Source organism: Amblyomma americanum, chromosome 2 (assembly GCF_052857255.1).
Source record: "Amblyomma americanum isolate KBUSLIRL-KWMA chromosome 2, ASM5285725v1, whole genome shotgun sequence".
Classification (NCBI taxonomy): domain Eukaryota; kingdom Metazoa; phylum Arthropoda; class Arachnida; order Ixodida; family Ixodidae; genus Amblyomma; species Amblyomma americanum.
Genome location: NC_135498.1, coordinates 94,819,282 through 94,839,104, shown reverse-complemented (window position 1 = coordinate 94,839,104; position 19,823 = coordinate 94,819,282). Strand labels below are relative to the sequence as shown.

The following is a 19,823-nucleotide window of genomic DNA, read 5'->3' as shown; positions in this document are numbered from 1 at the left end:
TCTTTTGCTTCGCGTCCACCTCTTCCACTTCTAATTCATGTTCGCCCAGCACTTTTTGAGCTGGAGGTGGTCGCGGCGCGTGACACCGTGGTGCGAGTTGAACATCTTCGTTACCTCTTTCCAGACTTCATTTTTTTCGCCAATGAAGCGACGTCAGGTTTCTTTCATTCAAGAAATATTGAATGTTCTTTTCACCAGCGACGTCAGCAGCAACTTTTCGTCTACTGTGAATCGTGGTGCCGCCCTGCGTTGCGGTGACGCATTATCCAGCTACGACAACGGCAGTTGGGACGGCTGGGACAAAGGCAGATGGGACGGCTGGGACATCTTTCGCGACCGCGAGCAGTAACAACAGCAACACGACGAACAGTGGATGGCCTGTTTGCTACAGTTTGGCTTGGTGATCACATATGATCCAAGTTGCCAACCCGAACAAATCATGGCATGAACTTAAAAAAGTTAAGTTGAAAAATGAAAAGATCAATTAAATTGACAATGTAATGATACAGAAAGAAAATTTTGCAAGGATTAGCAATTAAGTCCGTGAGGTTCCAGCAAGAAATTTTGAACAGTGAAGCAAACAGACCTGTGGCTCAACGGAAGTGAAGCAGCGTCAATACAACCAAAAGTGGTCTATAGATTCGGATTCGCGGAAAAATGCGTTGACGGAAGAAAGCGCCAAACCAGACCAGTCCAGGTAGATACTAGTAGGAGAGATGTGTAAGCTCATCCTCGTAAGAAAGACATCTATCTGCCGAGTTCGACCAAATATACTCCTTCAGGCATAGACAATGAGTTTTCAAAATGGGGCAGGGGGCAGTTAGCTCACTTTTTCATTCGCCCTCCCCTCCTCCGGGAATGCTCCTTGGCAAGGGATTTTTATTTATTTATTTTACTCTCAGGATACAAAGTACACTACAAAGGGGAACGGCAACTCACAGCAATGTACAACCTTTGTCTGAAAAGCATTAGACTGAGTCCATTAAATAATGCGTTTATCATTGAAATCATTTGTGCAGCACACCTTCGAAATAGTCTCCCTTGCAGCCCATACGCAGCTTCCAACGCTTCTTGAGGTCTTCGAAACAGTTGGAAAACGCTCCTTTGGTAGGGCTGTCAGCTCCTTTATCATGGCGTCTTGAATGGCCTCGATGCTACCCATGCAGCGACCTTTTAGGGCTCTCTTCACACGAGGAAACGGAAAAAATCGCATGGGCAGAGGTCAGGCGAGTATGGTGGATGGAGAAGTACAGTAATGCTGTGCTTGGCGAGAAATTTTGTCACGCTGAGAGCAATGTGAGGCCTTGCTTTGTCGTGGAGAAGGCTCCATTGTCCAGATGCGCATAAGTCAGAGCAACGGCGTCACAGTGCATCACGCTTGTGTTGGAGCACGCGGATATGAAACTTCTCATTCCCTGTCCGCCCTTCTTGGACGAACTCGTGGTGTATGACACCCCCGGCATCGAAAAAAAACTATCAGCATCGTCTTTGTTTTGGTCTTCTATCGCCGCATCTTTCTCGACTTTGTATAGAGCTGGAGTGCTCACTAGCGTAATATGCACAAACACGGACACACAAGTCACAGGACACCGCACTGTTCATACAATATACACACAAAGCATAGCAAAGCACGTACACACTTCGATATTTCTTTTCTGCGGGTACACAAGCATGCCACGCACGCTGAAAGCCAACCCTAGTTCAGCCTACTAAGGAAGTCTGCTCCCAAGTTTTCTCTCCCTTTTATGTATTCGACATGAAACTTGTACTCCTGGAGAGTTAAACTCCATCTCATCAATCTTCCGTTCGACCATTTGGTTTTTGTCAGGCACTGTAGGGGTGATCTGTTTGCACTCTAAAATGCGTTCCATACAGGTACAAATGAAACTTCTTTATTGCCCACACAAGTGCTAAACACTCCTTTTGTACAGTCGAGTAGTTTTGTTCGCATAAGCTAAGCTTCTTGCTAGCATAAGCCACAGGGTGAAGTATGCCATCTTCCTCCTGCATCAGCACTGTGCCCAGAGCTGTCCCTGATGCGTCTGTGCGTAAAACAAATTGCTTGTTGACATTAGGGGCCAGCAAGACGGGCGGTTGCGCCATGCTTTCTTTCAGTTTGTTGAATGCTTCCTGGTGCCGGTCACTCCAGTTTACTGTATTTGGCGGCCCTTTCTTTGTCGTCTCTACCAGTGGGAGAGCCATGTCTGCATAATGCGGAATGAATTCCCTGTAGAATCCAGTCAACCCCAAAAAGGACTGCACCTGTGTCTTGGTGGTTGGCCTTGGTGCCGCCTGTATTTTTTCTACAATATCGGGCTTCGTCGCTATCCGCCCCATCCCTATCTCGTGCCCGAGAAAGGACACAGATTCAAACCGACCTCGCACTTTGGTGGCCAGCCATTATCGGATCATGGCCTAGACACATGACAGCTGGTCGCAATTCTTTCGGTATCACCAACTGCAGGACTTCCCTTCCTGAGCTGAAGGTACATTTCCTGTACAACAGGCCGTCTTGGACGAGAAACTGAAATGTAGTTCGGCATTTCTTTCTTCTTAGGATTTCCCCTACCTTCTTGAAACAATCCGCAAGTGAAGAGTCATTTCTCTGCTCCTGCGCTAAACTCTCGGGAGTCACTTTCAGGAGCTCCGCCGCAGGTACTTTCAGTTTGGTTGTCTTTCCCTGCGCTGCTTTTCCTGCTCTGGTCTGTACAGCTGACGAAATCATGGGTGTTTCGTCCCTTTTTCCTTCCGCGGGCTCTAAACCGCCGTTGCCTTCGCGCGGAACTACGTTCGCACGGGTCTTTACAAGTGTTTCCTCTTCACTTCTCCCCTCCGGGCCTGCGCCTTGTTCCATACTGGGCTTCCAATCGGCATCGGGATCGTCAACTTTTCTTACGCCCGTGATGTTTCCCAGCACCAAGTCATACAGGGGCTCATCTAGGCATTTTGCCACGACTGGTCCCGAATAGTACGGGGTAGAAATGCAAATCATTGCCTCCGGGAGGTAGCGAACCGTGCTGTCAACCAGCAAGACTGATGCCAGCCGACCAGTAAGCTCCTTTTCTCCAACCAGGCTCCTTCTAACTAGGACCGTGTTTGTGCCACTGTCTCTCGACACGGTGATGCGCTGGTCATGAATTTCGCCCTCGACTACAGGCAGCGACAGCTCGCCGACAGCTGCGTGCCTGGCTGTTTGACCTTCCGTCATCTCAAGTTCGGCCTTTGTGTCCGTCTTTCGGGTATCCTCTGCGCTCATGTCAGCTTTTCTCGGATGAACGACACACGCGGCCTTCTTTTGCGTCCGAAATCGGCATTCCTCTGCTCGGTGGCCTCTGTTGCTGCAGTTTTGGCAGATTAACTGTGCCTGCCCTCTGCTTCCTCCAACCCTACAGTCCGCGGCGCGGTGTCCAATACGGTTGCACAAGAAACACCTCGAGGGCTGCTTAAATGTGCCGCTTTGCACTCCTCGTTTTACCGCGTCTGCATCGCAACTTCTCCCGACGTCTTCTTTAACCTTGCCTAGGTTTATGTGGCCTTGAGCCTCCATGAACTGATCTGCATACTCTGTATAATCTTCCACTGTCTTCAACTTCCTCTCTTTTAGGAATACGGCCAACCTTGGGTGACAGCAGGACAAAAACTGCTCTCCAACCATGAGGTTTTTCACCCCTTCGTACGATTTTTCTACCTCGGCCATTTCCAGCCATCGTTCAAAGTAGTTCGACAATCTCGATGCGAACTGCTTAGCTGTTTCCGCATCATTGGGTTTGCCACCTCGAAACCTTTCACGGAAACCTTCTGCGGTTAAGCGGAACCTTTGTAGCAGCGTTTTCTTCACCTTTTAGTAGTCTGTCGACTCTGATGCGGGCATTCTCCCGAAAGCTGTTAAGGCCTCGCCCACCAGACAAAGGCTTAAAGCTGTTGCCCACTCGCTCTTATCCCATCTTTGTCCTACTGCTATTCTCTCAAAGCGATGCAAATAGGCATCCAAATCGTCACGCTTATCGTCAAAAGGAGCCATCAGCTTCCTTGGACACACAGCTGTTGGTCGTGGGGCCGTAGCACCTGACGCAAATCCTGTCGCCTCTGGTACGGCTTCAACACTAGCGTTAGCAAGACGCAACTTGAGCTCGAGCACTTCTTTCTCCTGTGCCATTCTCTTTTCTTCTAATTCTGCCATTCGCTTAGCTCTCTCTTCAGCTTCAAGTGCCTCCTTTTGCGCCGACTCCCTTTCCTCTTTGTATCTCGTTTTCTCTTCTTCATAAAGAGACATCGTCTCCTCTTTCGTGAACCCGAGCTTTTCGGCTCTCAACATAATCTTGTGGAGGTCCATCTCTCTGGTTTTAGCACGAACACAAGCGTGTTGACTTTAACGTTAAGACAGAATGACGAAAGTGGATCCTGGCAGGCTCGCCATTAATTTTGTCACTATCTGTCGAGAACGTGAGTCAGAAACAGAGAGGTCTACGTCTCCAAAAACAAGATTTAATCAAACAATGCACATCAACTGCAAAACTGAATAATAAAAAGGTGGTTTACATCACATCGATAAGCATGCACAAATCAGCCAGAGTTTCCACGCGCAGGTGGTGGTAAGAATAACGCCAAATTGTTCTAATTTGAGTCTTTTGAGTCAATGTGGAATAATGAAAACAGCCCAATCGGTACTCAAAGAGGTTGGTGATGAGGAATGTCGCTAGAGGAGACTTTGCCGGGGCCTCCGGAGTGTAGCCGAAGGAGCGTCTCGACGGTCCGGATCGTTGCCGGGGTTGCGTCGGCCCAGGAGGGCAGCCTCGGTGCGTGTTTCCTACACCGGCGTCAAAGCTCGAGTCCCTTTGTCTCAACTCGGGGCGGCCGCACGGAGGGGATGCCGTTGCATACCGTTCTCCTCTCCCCGCGGGTGCGTTGCGCCCATGTATCTTCGCGGCCGTGTATTCACACGCACCTGCGGTCTCCGGAGCTGTGCGCCCACGCCGTCTGCTTTTCCTCCGTCTCCACGTAAACGATTATTGCTTCCGCGCAGACGCGCGCACTTTGCACCGTCTGCTCCGTTGCCTCCCAGTGTCTATGTCGGTTTCGTCCGCTGCGTGCCGTGGTTTCTTTGGCGGTTTGACTTCTTGCCGCGGCGTCTCGCACTCACTCGTGACACCTCCTCTTTGAAGCTAGGTCAGGGTGTCTTAGAACGCGCAGCTACAGAAAAAAATTTAACGAAAAGATGACACATGTGCTGTGTGTGGTAAATCTGAAGAAACAATAGAACACCTCATCGTAAAATGCGATGGTATCCATCCCGATGTCGATACAGGCACAGTCACTCTTCCTGAGGCCTTAGGGTTTAGAGATAACAATAGTCATGTAAATAAATCTGCGGTGGAAATTAGCAAAAAGCGATTGGAGGATTGGTGGCACAAAAGCAGAGAGGTGACACCACAGTCATGAAAATAAATCTGCGGTGGAAATTAGCAAAAAGCGATTGGAGGATTGGTGGCACAAAAGCAGAGAGGTGACATAAGTTTTCAAGTGTAGGAAAACGTTTTTGTTTGTTTTATTTTTTTAAAGGTAATAACGAATTGTATTAACAACTTACAGCAGAGTAAACAAAAATAAAAGAAAAAACTGAGCATAGTGGCAACAACCACTGCCCCGTTTCAAAAGGGACGCTCCCACCTTCCATCCATCCATCCATGGTCAATTGTATGTTGCTGATGCCTGTCTGCTGACTGCATATGGAGCAGAGGCCTTTGTCACGCTTCTTGCCTTTTGCCTTTGCTTCGGTGTCTGTAAATCAGAATGAAACAAATAAACTGAAATAAAAAAATTCAGCTTTTTCTTTTCTATTACTGGATGAGTGCATACGAAATGTTGCACGTCATGCGAAAGCCATGAAGCTGTATGCAACCACAGATAAAAGAATGCTCAGCACAGCCTATATAGTGCATGCCTTGTTCCTGCCCTGCAGGAAAACCTGTCAATCCTATGGGGAGCGCTGGTAAGGCCAAACCATTTATCTCTCCAGATTAACAGTTGGTCCTTGGAGGAGCAACTGCAAACATAGGTTATCCCTTGGGATAAACAGTTAGCCCTTGGAGGAGCATCTGTTGAGGCTAACTGTTAGTCTCTGACGCAGCAACTGCAGGACACATAGTTTATCCATTGGTATAAGCAGTTCTTCCCTGGGGAGCATGCCCGAAGACTAACAGTTGATCTCTCCACCGTTAGTCTTAAAAAGCAGTAATGGTTGTGGCAATGCAGTTCGTCCCAAAAGGACCAACTTTTTGTCCAAAAAAGATGAAAAATCTCTTAGAGTGCCGGCATTATTATTCTTGTAGGGCACGATTGCACCAACTCTTCACCGTCTCGCGCTTCATGGCATTTACACGGACAGCCCAAGAATGTTGTGGAGTGCACTTACCAGGTCGCAGTGCTAAGAGAGAAAGATCAGAAGCATTCCTGGTTCAGTCAAGCGACCCTTACATGATCGTATCGCACAGCGTCCGCTCTTTCAGGCTCGAAGCATAGGAGGCTGGCTTCTATGCGTTTTCGGTCAGCACATAAATGAGATCATAATGCTGTGCAATGTGTCTGCTGGACTCAAGAGTTTCGCGAACCTCCACGTGTGTCTATTCTCCAGTACCAACAACTTGGCGGCAGCATTGGGTTGCCCGGCTCGCATCTTCATTTGGCAGCCGGTTCTACTGTTTTTTTTCAGCACGGCTGTGTCGACCGTGCTGATTTGTGCCAGATTTTGATGTCACACACGCCCGCTCTGTTAGTAAAATCGGCGCTTTCCTTTGTGTCGTTATTATGCAAACGTTGTGGCTGGCTGCATTACGATCAGAAGTACGAAGATTCGATTTCGCCTCATTTCATCTGCAGGCATCCGAGATGTATACGACTGAAAGACCCGATTAGTTTGCGTTCACAGCCCGCCATGCAAACCACGTTAGTAAATTCTTCGTGATCTGGCAATATCTCCTGGCGCGAAAAAGACGAGTTTAAATCTTTTCAGTAGATGACGAAAGCTGTCCTTAGTATCGATGCATGGCAAAAAGCAGTGATAAATAGGCAAGCGAGGTTGCCGCTAATTGTGTGCTTTTCAAGAAAGAGGTCGCAACGTTTCGCCATATTGACACTAGGCTGTGGGCAACAGTTTCCAACAAAAGAGGGTTGAGGCACAAAACTGCGCCACGTTCTCCCCACCGGCCAAAACCCAGCTGGCCCGGATGGACGTGAAAAGGTGTATTGGTAGATAAGCTACTAAAGCTATCACGCGCCAAGGAGGCATTAAAGCCGTGTGCCGTGTAATAAGAAAGAATATATTTTTATGTTCTTACCTTCGAGGCTTTCTTCACCTTATGTAATAGAAGAATAAAGAAAACGAAGAGTTAAAATTTCAAGTTTGTGCTGCATGTCACAGTCCTGTAAAGCGATGAGCAATACCAATGCGTGCAAAGTGTGAAAACGCGCTGCACGTCTCCGGAGGCTCGCTATTTCCGGCGGCGTCTTCTCTTTGTGGGACCCCGGAGGCGCCTTACCAAGAGACTCTATGGCACAAGGTATCGTCGGATGTCGGGGGTAAATGTTCATTAGTGATCCGAATGCTGACAGCCTGGCCCTCATTTTTATTCGCATGACCAAGAGACTCGATGGCACAAGGTATCGTCGGGTGTCGGAGGCCAATTTTCGTTAGGGATCCAAATGCCGACAGCCTGGCCCTCATTTTTATTCGCACGCCGACAGTCATTCTACTGGTTCTTCAAAAGTGAGAGAGGCGCATGCAGAAGGGGAAAATACCGAAGCCGACGGGATTTCCTGTGAAGACGGGGAGCGCCGCAGGTGCCGGCGCTGCGAGTACAGTGGAGGAGACGCTCCAGCCTGGAAAGAGGGATCGCCTGAATGCAAGGGAAGAAACGAGGAAAGCTCGTCAGTGGGGTAACGAGCAAACCCCGAGACGACACCACTGGGCAGTCGGTCCTCTGCCCCTCAAGCGCCCAAGCCAATGGGGAGAAGCTGAGCCTCAGCAAACGAACAAGGTCTACTCAGCCGCTTCCCTACATTCCTTCTGACGGAGAGTGCGGCGACAACGCAGCGGCATGTAAGCTTGGGCACACCAGTCGGTCAGCATGGGAGTGAAGATGAGGGCCAGGTTGTCGGCATTTGGACCCCTAATGAGCATTAGCCACCGACACCCGACGATTCCCGGCGGCATACACTCTATTGCTCAAGCGCCTCCGATGTGCCACAAAGGGCAGATGCTGCCGGAGATAGCGGCTCTCCGGAAAAGCACAACGCGTTATCATATAAGGGTATAGAAGCACTCATGTTTCCTTTCTGTCAGCGCTATACCACACAGATTAATCTGTGCCCAGTGGTTATGGGACGTAAAAGGTATGCAAAAAATTGAGAGGGGAGGCCCATTGGATTGATGCGGAGGAAATGCGAGAGCATTCTTTTTTACCTTTTCTTCCTTCGTGCTATCGTTCTGCAGCCTGGAGAAAGAATTGTACCAGGAGGACCGCTACCGCTACTTGTAACTTCTCCTAATCATTATCTTCATTAAAACTCATTCACTATCACCTGTCATGAAATTGTCCTTGTCAAGTTGCCATCGCTGGTGTATCAGTATAGCCGGTATTTCAATATAGCCGGTGCGTCATTATAGCCAGTGTTTCGTTCCAGCCGCTGTTATAACAGGAGGCAGAGGGAAGCGCGAACTCTGAACGGCACCTGCCACGTTTGACAGGTGCAGTGTTCACATAGACGCCGACGCCGGAATGTTGCATCCGTCAGGGCCTTCCTAATGTTCTCGCATTAAAAACCTCATTCCAAGCTCCACTGAGGCCAGTATCGGGTAGACTTTAGTTATGACGCACACAGTCGTTTCGGCTACGCAAACATAACACACCAGCTGGGTGGAAGGGAAAGGAAACGAACTAACCTGCAGGAGGCAGGAATGGAACGACAGGGCGGCAGAGGTAAAAATTAGCGTCATGGAGAGTCAGCGGTGACGCTTGCATGCTCTCTGGTTTGTTGGCCACTTTGGTTGCGCGGTTCAGATTATCTCCGTATATACGTGACTGTTAAATGCTTAGGTTGGTGGTATCCCTATACTGCACGCCAGGGAGCCCACGTGGTGTATGCATGAAGAATTCTTGTGAATATTTCCGCTTGCAACTTGTGCCTTCTGATTCAAAGCGAGTTTGCTTGTGCTTAATCCCAGCATGCTTACAAGATAATAAACCACTGGGACCAAATGATCCGTGCGTACTGCGAATATTGAACGTTTGATGTGCTGGTTTCAAATCTGCTGAATACTGGGCGTGAGACCAAATTTGGGATGACGAGCTTGGACGGAACATACATTCATGTATAAACAACAGCACCAGACTCATTCACGTCCTGAGGTTCGAAAACGGGGGCTGTGCTTTGTGCTGCGGCAGTGCCAGCCCTTATAAAGGGACATGTAAAGGTGCTTTCATTCTTCGTAGATCTGCTTCCACTGAGAGTCCTCTCTATCACAGAAGTGCCTTCGTTGAGGCCGCCTTGTAACATCGCCCTCCCCTTCGAACATGACTGCCATCATCAATAATGTTTTTTGAAAAAACGCATTCATAGGCGAATTTTCACCTTGGCAGCAATTGTGTCCTTGGGTCAGCTTGTGGGGATACACGCGAATCCCCTGTCCCATAGTAACGGCCGCGCGTTATTATCACGCGATGTTATGCGCGGGCCGTTCGGGATGTTTGCGAGGCAGGGCACTCACGCCGCCCCTCTTCCTTTCGCGCCCCCGCAGCGAAGCCGCCGCTGAGACTTTCCCCTCTCAGCACGGAAAGACCTCTTCTCCACAGCCCTGGAGAAGGCGCGGCCGCGCGGTTCGCCCGGGGCCCGCGGGTCTTCTGGCGGGAGCCGCGCACACGCGCGGACGCAGATCTGCCACGGAGACCGCTGCCGTTATCGCCCGGCCACCGTGTGTGAACTGACCGCCACGGGCCGCGAGCGAGGAGCCACGTGAGGTGAGCGGAACCTTCCTACCCCACCATTTTGTGTGCGTTCCACCCTTTTTGTGCATTTCACCCCCGTACGCGAGCGGAACACTCCCTCATTGCGGCGGTTGCTTTGTTGCTTGCTGCTAATTGTATTGCTCGGGAGCAATAAACGCTCATCCGAGTAGCATACTCGTATTTTTCCCCTCTGCCTGAACCTTCCGTGGTTGCCACTTACCGCACCGCGGGTTGGGGGTCACCGCTCTGACTGCTAGGGCTGGCACGCTGGTGCTAGAGAGCGACTCACGCCTCGTAGGTAGGCTGCGACGGTAGGCTGAGCTTGTCGCCTGACGCGCTCCATCTTCTCGCCGTTCGGAGCTGAGAGGTCTCCGATACGATAAAGTTCGTCCATCACCCTCACGTACTCAAGCAAGGATTCGTCCGGATGCTGAGTACGCAACTCCAACTCGCACCGCAGACGACGGTCGTAATCTGCGGGAAAGAACTACTCGTGAAACCTCGCTCGGAACTCCCCCATTGTGCGTAACCGGTGGTCAGTAAGGCGGAACCAGCGAGCAGCCTGATCAGTCAGTGAGACTGGAACGATACGCGCCAAAACCTCGCCATTGGTAAGCCCCGTCGCCTGCTGGTAGTTCAGCATGCGATCCAGGTACTCGTTGGCACTGACAAGATCATGATAACCGCCGTAGCTGGGAAGGTCCACCCGTAGCCTAGGTCTCGCCACTAGAGCGGGTGTTTGCAGGTTGTTCTGCACTATATCCGTGAGGCTCTCTATGAGGCGCAAGGCGTTGCGCAACACAGCCTCTTGGGGGTTGGCCGGGCCAGGAAGTTCTGGCTGAGAGGCCGCGTGGAATGAGCAAGGCTGCGCAGGTGGCGGCATCAACAGCGGTGCTCAGTGAGTCACACGAACTCCTATCTCCGCTGGCTTGTCGTTTGGAACCACCCAGCGACACGCCAGTCCCGCTTATTGAGCTTACGGTTGCTCGACGTAAGTTCATGGCTTTGCTAGACACAGGAGCGAGCGCAACCCTGCTTGGTGATGAGGTATGCGAGCATCTCCGTCGGAGCAGACTCCGTCTGCGAGCGAGCAACCTCAGGTTCCGAATAGCCAGCGGCACAGCGCACGTGAGCGGTGCCGCGCGGCTTGTGGTGCGGTGGTAGAAACGAATGAGGTGCCAGCGCTTCGCTCACCTCCCCGGCCTATCGATTCCAATTATTTTTGGTTGAGACTTCCTCGCCAAGACGGGCATTGTTATTGACGTCTGCAACAGAGGATATAGGAAGCGAGCACGTGGCACCCTTATACTTTTCGTTAAACACCCAAAAACGTCAGAAGCACATTCGCTTTCCGATGCTACGTGCGCCGGCGTACGCAACGATCGCCCGAAAAAGGCCCTCGAAACGCCTTCGGCCGAGCTGCCATACCAGCCGGTCGACCGCGCCAAGAGGAAAAGCGCGGGAGGGAACCCCTCCCTTCCCGTGCGACCCCCTGTCCCCCCTGCTGTGGCACTCTGCGCCGCGGCGGCATGCAGGCCTTTCCACCCGCTCCTGAACAACTCAGGGGGTTTGTCGGGTGAGGAAAAGCGCGCTTGTCTCTGCTCCTCAGCGAATACGACGCTGTATTCACGGAGCGGCCTGGCTGCACTACGCTGGTTAGGCACAAAATTAATACAGGCGACGCCACTCCATAGAAGTGCAATCGTCGGCCAGTAAGCTTGGCTAAGAGGAAAGTGCTCAATAACGCTCAGAACGAACTTCTCGACACAGGCGTTGTGGAACGTTCAAACAGCTCCAGGGGGTTTCCAGAGGTGCTGGCACCCAAAAAGGATGGAACTACCCGCCTTTGTGTGGACTATCGACGCCTGAACGAGGTGACACAGAAGGACGCGTGCCCACTTCCGAGCATTCCCTCGATCATGTCTAATGTTGGTGGAGCGAAGTACTTCACTACGCTCGATGCCAGCAGAGGATAGCAGTTGTTAGTCAGCGCTTGTCCGTCTTCTTCTGTCTTCTCTGTGTCTGTCGTCGCTGCGCTGTTTTTACCACGGCTTACAGCAGAGGATATTTTCAGGTGGAGATGACTTCCAGTAACCGAGAGAAAACAGCTTTCACTTGTCACAGGGGACTTTTCCAGTTTACCCGAATGCCTTTCGGCCTGGTCGGAGCGCCCGCGACGTACCAGTGTCTGAGGGACCGTGCCCTAGGCGATGCAAGGTGTCACCACGCTCTTGCTTACATGGATGACATTGTCGTGTATTCGGCCACCTTTGATGAGCACTTACGCCATCTCAGGGATGTGTGCTGGAAAGGCCGAGGTCGGTGGGAATCACTCTGAACGCCAACAAGACCCAGATAGCGGCGACCCGAATAACACTGTTGGGGTTCACGCTAGACAAAGGACGCCTTTTGCTGTGCGAGGACGAGCTGAGGCTATATTGCAGTTCCCGTCGGCGGCAGACATAGGCGGACTGAGGCGCTTTCTGGGGCTGGAGAACTTTTATCGCCAGTGTATCCTAGATTGCGCAGCTCTGCAAGCCCCCTTGACGGCATTTTTGAGGAAAGGTGTGAAGTGGCACTGGGGACCTGAGCAAGAGGCGGCACTACACCATCTCGCTTGCGCGCTCGCTGACAGACAGACAGACAGACAGCCAGACAGACAGACAGACAGACAGACAGAAAACCTTTATTCAGCAAGTGAGTTTTAGACCCAGCTGGGTCCCTGGGCCACTGCGCGGTCCCGCACTGTATCAAGTAGGGCATGCCGGGACATGACGTCGGCAGCCCGAGTCACCGCAGCAAGCTGCGATGTCGGGTCTGCAGACAAAAGCAGGACCTCCCAGTCCTCCCAGCTCGAGATGGCGTGCTGTCCCCGCGGGGGAGGGTCAGCAGGGCCGCCGAAAAAGATATGGGAGAGTGTGGCGTGGGGTCACCACATAGGGAGCATGGAGGGGATGGGCCGCAATAGCGGGATAAAAGCTGAGGGGATGACAGAGAGCGGGTCTGGAGGCGTCTAAAGAGGATCCGTTGGGAATGCGTAAGAGAGGGGTGGGGAGGAGGGTAAGTCCGGCGGTTCGAACGGGGTATTTGCGTGAGCTCCGCAAAGCTGTGTGCCCGCTCCCTCGAGAATCCTGGATCGAGACTGTCCTGAGCCCGGCAAATCAGACCTCGGGCCAATTTATCGGCAGCCTCGTTTCCAGGGTTCCCAGAGTGAGCCGGCACCCACTGAAGCTCTACTCTGCGCAGTAAATTTTGGGTAGGGGTGTTCAACAATTGCCAGGCAGGGGCGTGAATCCTGCCCCTGGCAAAGTTGGACAGAGCCGTTTTGGAGTCGCTGAAGATGTATTGGGCGTCCGAATGTGCAAGGGCTAGAGCGATGGCGGTCTCCTCTGCCTCCTCAGGCATAGAGCCCGAGGGAAGACGGTGAGTTAGAGGGTGAGGTAGCGTTGGATTGTAGGCAACTGCTGCCGCTTCATGTATCGTGGGCTTGCCCATAGTATTTATGGAGGGCATTAGCGCGAGCTACGTGGCGAGGGATGTGATATTGGGGTCGGACGTTTCGAGAAAGGGGTTTCACAACGAGAGGTGTATGGATGTGTCGAGGGATGGGTATAAGGGTTGACTGGTTAGCGGGTATGTTAATGCGAAGGGAGGAGAGTATATGGCGGCCAGTGGCGCTCGTGGCAAGTCTAAGGTACTGTGTCTGAAGGTGCGCGTCAACTAGATCCTGAATGGTGTTATGCATGCCTAGTGGAAGAAGTTTGGCTGTGCTAGTGCTACGAGGTAGGTTTAGGGCTGCCTTAGTCGCAAGGCGGATCATTGCGTTCACGCGTTCGGTTTCCGTGCGGTTCAATTTGAGATATGGGGATTGCTTATTGAATGCGGCTAAGCGTAAATGCGTGCACTACTTTCATGTTGTCCGCTTCGTCTAAACCCTTGTTAAGGGAGGACACTCGGCGTAGAAGGTGCAACACGGATTGCGTGGAGGCCTTGAGCCTTTTAAGGGTATGTTCATTTCGTCCAGAATCCTGCAAGTGCAGGCCAAGAAACCACACAGCTGAGGCTGCCTGACCTGCACAGGGAATTTGTGATACACACGGACGCTTGTGACCTGGGCTTAGGAGCAGTCCTGCTTCAAGAGCACGAAGGTAGCCTGAGACAGGTGGCATTCGCTAGTCGATCCATAACTCCCGCAGAGAGAAACTATTCCGTGACAGAAAAGGAATGTCTCGCCATTATCTTCGCTCTGCTAAAGTTCGACTATTACGTCGACAGAGTCGCCTTCGTGATTGAGACTGATCACATGGCACTCACGTGGCTGAGGCGCCTGGGCGAGCCGAGCGGACGCCTAGCGCGATGGGCGCTACTCCTCCAGCGTTACGACTTTACCGTGCGCTACAAGAGGGGTAGAAACAACGTGGTGGCGGACGTAGTTTCGCGCGCGCCCGTTGATGGCATGGGAAGTAACAACACTGCCCAGTCCGCCGCGCCCGACAGCCGGAGCAGCGCGACTGCCGCGAAGCTCACCCAACGTCCCGAGGGAAGGGACTACCCACCTTCCAAGGGCGAAAGCTTGAACCACTTGGAATTCGTCAGTTCAGTGGTAAGCGTTTTCAGCAGAAAGGAGCTATTGGAGGCAAAGCGGGAGGATCCATTTTGTCGAAACGTGTTCGATGGGCTCAGGGAGCCGGGCGGCGCGGCCGCGGCGTACATGGAGGCAACTGGTATTGTTGTCCGTGCGGGGTACTCGAACGCAGCTGGTAATGCTGTGAGCGCGATGGATTCCTATCTGCTCGACTCCGATGGCATCCTACTGAGATATATCCCCTCCGAGAAAGATACACACGAGTACTTCAAGGTGGTGATTTCATGCACGTTGAGAGGAGAACTTTTACTCTACTTTCATGACACGTGCACCGTTGGAAATGTGAGTGGCCCTAAGACTTACCTCAAGTTGTGGCGCCTCGCTACCTGGCCTGGCATGAAGCGGGATCCGATTCGCTACGCCCGCTCATGCGACGTGTGCCAGAGGGTCAAGCCGCGGGGTGGACGCACACCCGGGCTTATGCAGCCGATCAATAGCACGGGTCCTTGGCAAATTGCGGCTTGTGATGTCATGGGCCCTTATCCTAGGACCCCTAGTGGAAACAACTTCCTGCTCGTTGTCACAGACCATTTCAGCACACGGGTGGAACTGTTCCCACCTCGAAAGTTTACGCCATGCGTAATCACGGACAATGCATCGTACTTTACTGCCAAACTCTTCGTGGACTCCTGTGCGGCCCTTGGCATTAAGCACAGGAGAACAACCACGTAGCATGCCCACGCGAAACCCACTGAACGCGTGAACCGCAAAATCAAGCACATGCTCGTTGCATTTGCGGAGATGCACAGCGACTGGAACACCTGTCTCCCCGAGATTGGGTTTGCTGTCAGGTCGACCGTGAACCGCTCGACTGGGTACACACCTGCCGCTCTCAACCTTGTCAGGGAGCTGACGAAACCGGTAGAACTTACTCTCCAGGTCCGCAGTAACACCCCGATTGCTTCGTCGGCACGCGCCGACTACGCGACCGGGCTGCGCGCGAGAATGACGGAGGCTTTACAAAAAGCCCGCCGGAATCTGAGCACAGCTCAGGCCCAGCAGAAGGCGCAGTGTGATCGCTCTCACCGGGAAATTCACTACAAACCGGGTGACCTGGCGTTGAGGCGCAATCACGTCCTGAGCGACGCCAGTAAGAAGTTCTCTTCTTCTCTGGCACCGAAATGGACGGGCCCGTATGTACTTCGGGAGAAACTTTCCTCTCTCGTCTACAGGCTGGCGGACTTCACGCTAAGACCGACCGGCGGACCGGTGCATGTCTGTGATCTCAAACCCTACTTTGACAGAGGGAACGAGTTGCCGGTGCAGGACACCCTCCCCCGCCAGCAGGCAGCCGCACCGAGAGGCAAGGCTCGACAACAGAGCCCAGCGCCTCGTTAGCCTCGTTACAACTTGCGCCCACGGCAGAACTAACTCTGGCCAACGCGCTGGGAGTAATTTCTTCTGCTAATATGGACGGAACACCCCTTCCATATTTCGCACTGTCGCTTCCAGAGCGAGCACATGCTTTCTCTTCGGAAAAGACCAAGCGGGGTTAGATTAACTTAGAAAAAATGTTAAATGTAAAAATAACTAGAAAGAAAAGGAAGCCTTGCAGCCGCAGGCCGGCCTGCGCAGCGAGCCCGGAGGAGAGCTGACGGACGCTGAGACGACCGTTGCTGCTTCGAATATCCAAAGCCAGGCCGTTCGGAGAACGGCCGCATTCCAGAACCAAGAGCCCGCTGTCACCACCGAGCAACCAGGCCGAAAACAAGCAGCTTCCGGTCGGCCACAGGACGAGCGAGCAAGGATTCGGGGAAGCCGGCACCAGTGTCTTCCACAGCGAATGCTGCAACAAAGAAGCCGCCTTGGAGTCCCCCGTTCTCCGCGGCGGTGGCTTCGCCGAAGAAAGAAGCTTGGAATCCCGCTGGGCCCGGCTCGCAAGCCTTCGGCGGCCGCGGAAAAAGGTGTCGACGCGCCTTTGCCGGCCCTGCTGAGAGGAAAAAGAAGGCGAGCCAGGAGCGAACGGTGCAACCAGCTGAATGGAGGCCTGCTTTACGTTGTGCAACGGGACAACACGGTGTGTAATTGCCCCGACTCTGCCTGCCGCCCTCGCGTCCCGGGAAATCTGCTCTGGCCGAGTGACCATCTGAAGCAGGACATGCAGTCATCGACCGCCTTCCGTGCTTGGCTCCACGGGCGCCCATGGCGGTCGTCTGCACTGCCTTCTTGTCCTGGCGTCAACGGCCTTTGACGACATCACCGGTGGCGGTGAGCTGAAACTTTTCTTAATTGGTTTTAAAGTTAAACGGCGTTTCGCCGGCACTACTCGGTACCCTTGGTGAACGTGGTCTTTTCGGCCGTAGGGCAGTTTTAAGGAGGGGGGATGTGGGGATACACGCGAATCTCCTGTTCCATAGTAACGGCCGCGCGTAATTATCACGCGATGTTGTGCACGCGCTGTTCGGGAGGTTTGCGAGGGAAGGCACTCACATCGCACCTGCTTCCTTTGCGCCCCCGCAGCGACGCCGCCGCGGAGACTTTTCCCTCTTAGCACGGATAGACCTCCTCTCCACAGCCCGGGAGAAGGCGCGGTCGCGCGGTTCTCCTGGCGCCCGCTTGTCTTCTGGCGGGAGACGCGCACACGCGCGGACGCAGATCTGCCACGGAGACCGCTGCCGTTATCGCCCCGCCACCGCGTGTGAACTGACCGCCGCGGGCCGAGAGCTAGGAGCCACGCGAGGTGAGCGGAACCTCCCTCCCCCAACATTTTGTGTGCGTTCCACACTTTTCGTGCATTTCACCCCCGTACGCGAGCGGAACACTCCCTCGTTGTGGCGGTTGCTTTGTTGCTCGGTGCTAATTGTATTGCTCGGGAGCAATTAACGCTCACCCGAGTAGCATAATCGTGTTTGTCTCCTCTGGCCCGAACCCGCCGTGGTTGCGACTTACCGCACCGCGGGTTGAGGGTCACAGCTCTGACTGCTACTGCTGGCACGCTGGTGCTAGAGAGCGACCACTGCTTCTAGCCCTTTGAGCGGTATTACAAGAAAACCCCCATAAGCCTAAACGTGTTGACTTAGCCGACTGCACAAACCCCTAGTTTAAACGTGATACTCGCAACAAACATTACCAAATTGACGACGAAGATATACTACATCGTCACGATAGCCGCGATGCTCTTAGTAATAGTTTTTTCTGTATCCGTTGTAAGAGCCAGTGAGCAGCGGAAAATAGGCGTTTTATTGGCTTGCTGTTACCTCGTCCGTCCAGAAACGAAATAAATTTTACTGATCTTTCAAACGGCGTTTCTGCGTCACTTAGCTCAGCCGCGGCTGCCTCAGGGAATGCTGTATGGTTTATAGAGATTTAACGTCTCAAAGAGACTCAGGCTACGCGGAACGCCGTAGTGAAGGGCTCCAGGAATTTCTATCTCCTGGGGTTCTTTAACGTGCACTGACATCGCACAGTATACGGGCCTCAAGAATTTCGCCTCCATCGAAATTGGACCAAACCCTCGTGGATAAGTCCCTTATGTGTAGGTTTTTAATCTTTTATTTTCTTTTTGTCCTCTGTACGAGGTCAGAGTAAATAATTAAAAAAATAAGGACATGTGCTGGTGCAGCAATTCGATGATTGCAAGGTTTCGAGCAGACCCTTGGCTCCTTTGGAGGCAGCAGCTTCGCCAGCACCAATTGCCTCCGGCTGCTTGTCGCCACCTGCTGGAGAAGCAACAGCAGCGGCAAAAAATCAATAAAGCAGCAGCAAACCAACGTTCTGTGAAAGTACAAATTAATCCGCTAACATTTGGCGGACACTTACTCGCAATTGTCGGAAGTGGAAGCGACAAATGAGGGAGTTTGATGGCAGCAAGCGACAAACGTAGGTCTCACCGGCCGGTTCTACGGCATCTTTTTAAAGCGAACTCAAGTTTTTCTTCAGTTCAGGTGCAATTCGTCGGTAATATAACAAAACAGGATGGCTCAAGCAGAGAAAAAGACGATAGAAAAGATAATGTTAGAAAAATTAGGAAAAATGAAGTAAATCACATTTGAGGAGGAATTTCCATTTCGGGGACCTCAGCCCCATAGAGAGTGCCTTGTTTTGAGGGAGCACGGTTAGGTTAGGCACTGGCGGATCGCTTCCCTCTTCCGCCGTGAGCGGACGTTGCTAAATAAATATCGTAAACCAAGTGCGCGGAGTCGCGAGGGGAGAGGACATGGTCGGCGCGTCGCGCCCAATGGAGGCTGGCCGGGGCTTTGGGGCCAATGGATTGCGATTCCTTGAACGGCGCGGTTGCACGGTGCAGCCGGCGGCGTCGAGGAGGTTTCCCACAGTTGCGAGGGCCAGGTTATTTATTTTTTGCCACAAAAAACGGATGGGTGCTCAAGGGCGCTCGCGTTTAAAGTTGGCGACTCGAAAGTAAAGCCGACGCATAAAGCTTCAACGGGTTCCGCGCATTTCGGAGGTACGGGGTCCACTGGACCGAGTTCTCTTGCCCACTCGCATGTAGTTTCAAATGTATACTGTGAATGGATTAATTTAGCCGAGAGCTCGAAGAGAACAGCTCCGCCGAAGTGCCGAAGCTAATGAATGGAGCCACAAACAAACGAGTCGGAGAATAATAATAATAATAATAATTGGTTTGTGGGAAAAGGAAATGGCGCAGTATCTGTCTCATGTATCTTTGGACACCTGAACCGCGCCGTAAGGGAAGGGATAAAGGAGGGAGTGAAAGAAGAAAGGAAGAATAGGTGCCGTAGTGGATTGCTCCGGAATAATTTCGACCACCTGGGGATCTTTAACGTGCACTGACATCGCACAGCACACGGGCGCCTTAGCGTTTTTCCTCCATAAAAACGTAGCCGCCGCGGTCGGGTTCGAACCCGGGAACTCCGGATCAGTAGTCGAGCGCCCTAACCACTGAGCCACCGCGGCGGGGTCTCGGAGAAGTCCAAATCTCCAAATCTCTTTTTCTTGACTGTCTTGTATTTTTTCTCGCGTCCCTCATAAACGATTTCCGTTAAATAGTTTGAAGTTGTCTGGCACAGCCGGGATCGTTTCGACGGGCGACCCTACGAGACACAAGTGCTCTTTATATTGCTAACTGCCTTGCACGATTATCGATTATCGTGCCATCATAGTTTTTCACTGACCGTGGCGATCACCTGGCCAGCCTTAACAGGCTTTTTTAAAGGTTAACTGGCACTTGAAGCGGCACTTGGAGTTTCTCTGCTGTT

General features: G+C 52.4%; 1 protein-coding gene across 1 annotated transcript; it reads left to right on the top strand.

Annotated features, from left to right (window-relative positions):
- Window positions 1-15,387: 15,387 nt before the first annotated feature.
- On the top strand, window positions 15,388-15,984 carry LOC144119908 (uncharacterized). The gene has a single exon (XM_077652413.1). It carries the CDS (start codon window positions 15,388-15,390, stop codon window positions 15,982-15,984), a length of 597 nt encoding a protein of 198 aa, XP_077508539.1.
- The last annotated feature ends 3,839 nt before the right edge of the window (window positions 15,985-19,823 follow it).

Bases quoted from the DNA above. Each gene is read 5' to 3' on its own strand.
- LOC144119908 (XM_077652413.1), top strand. From the start codon at position 15,388: ATGCACAGCGACTGGAACACCTGTCTCCCCGAGATTGGGTTTGCTGTC.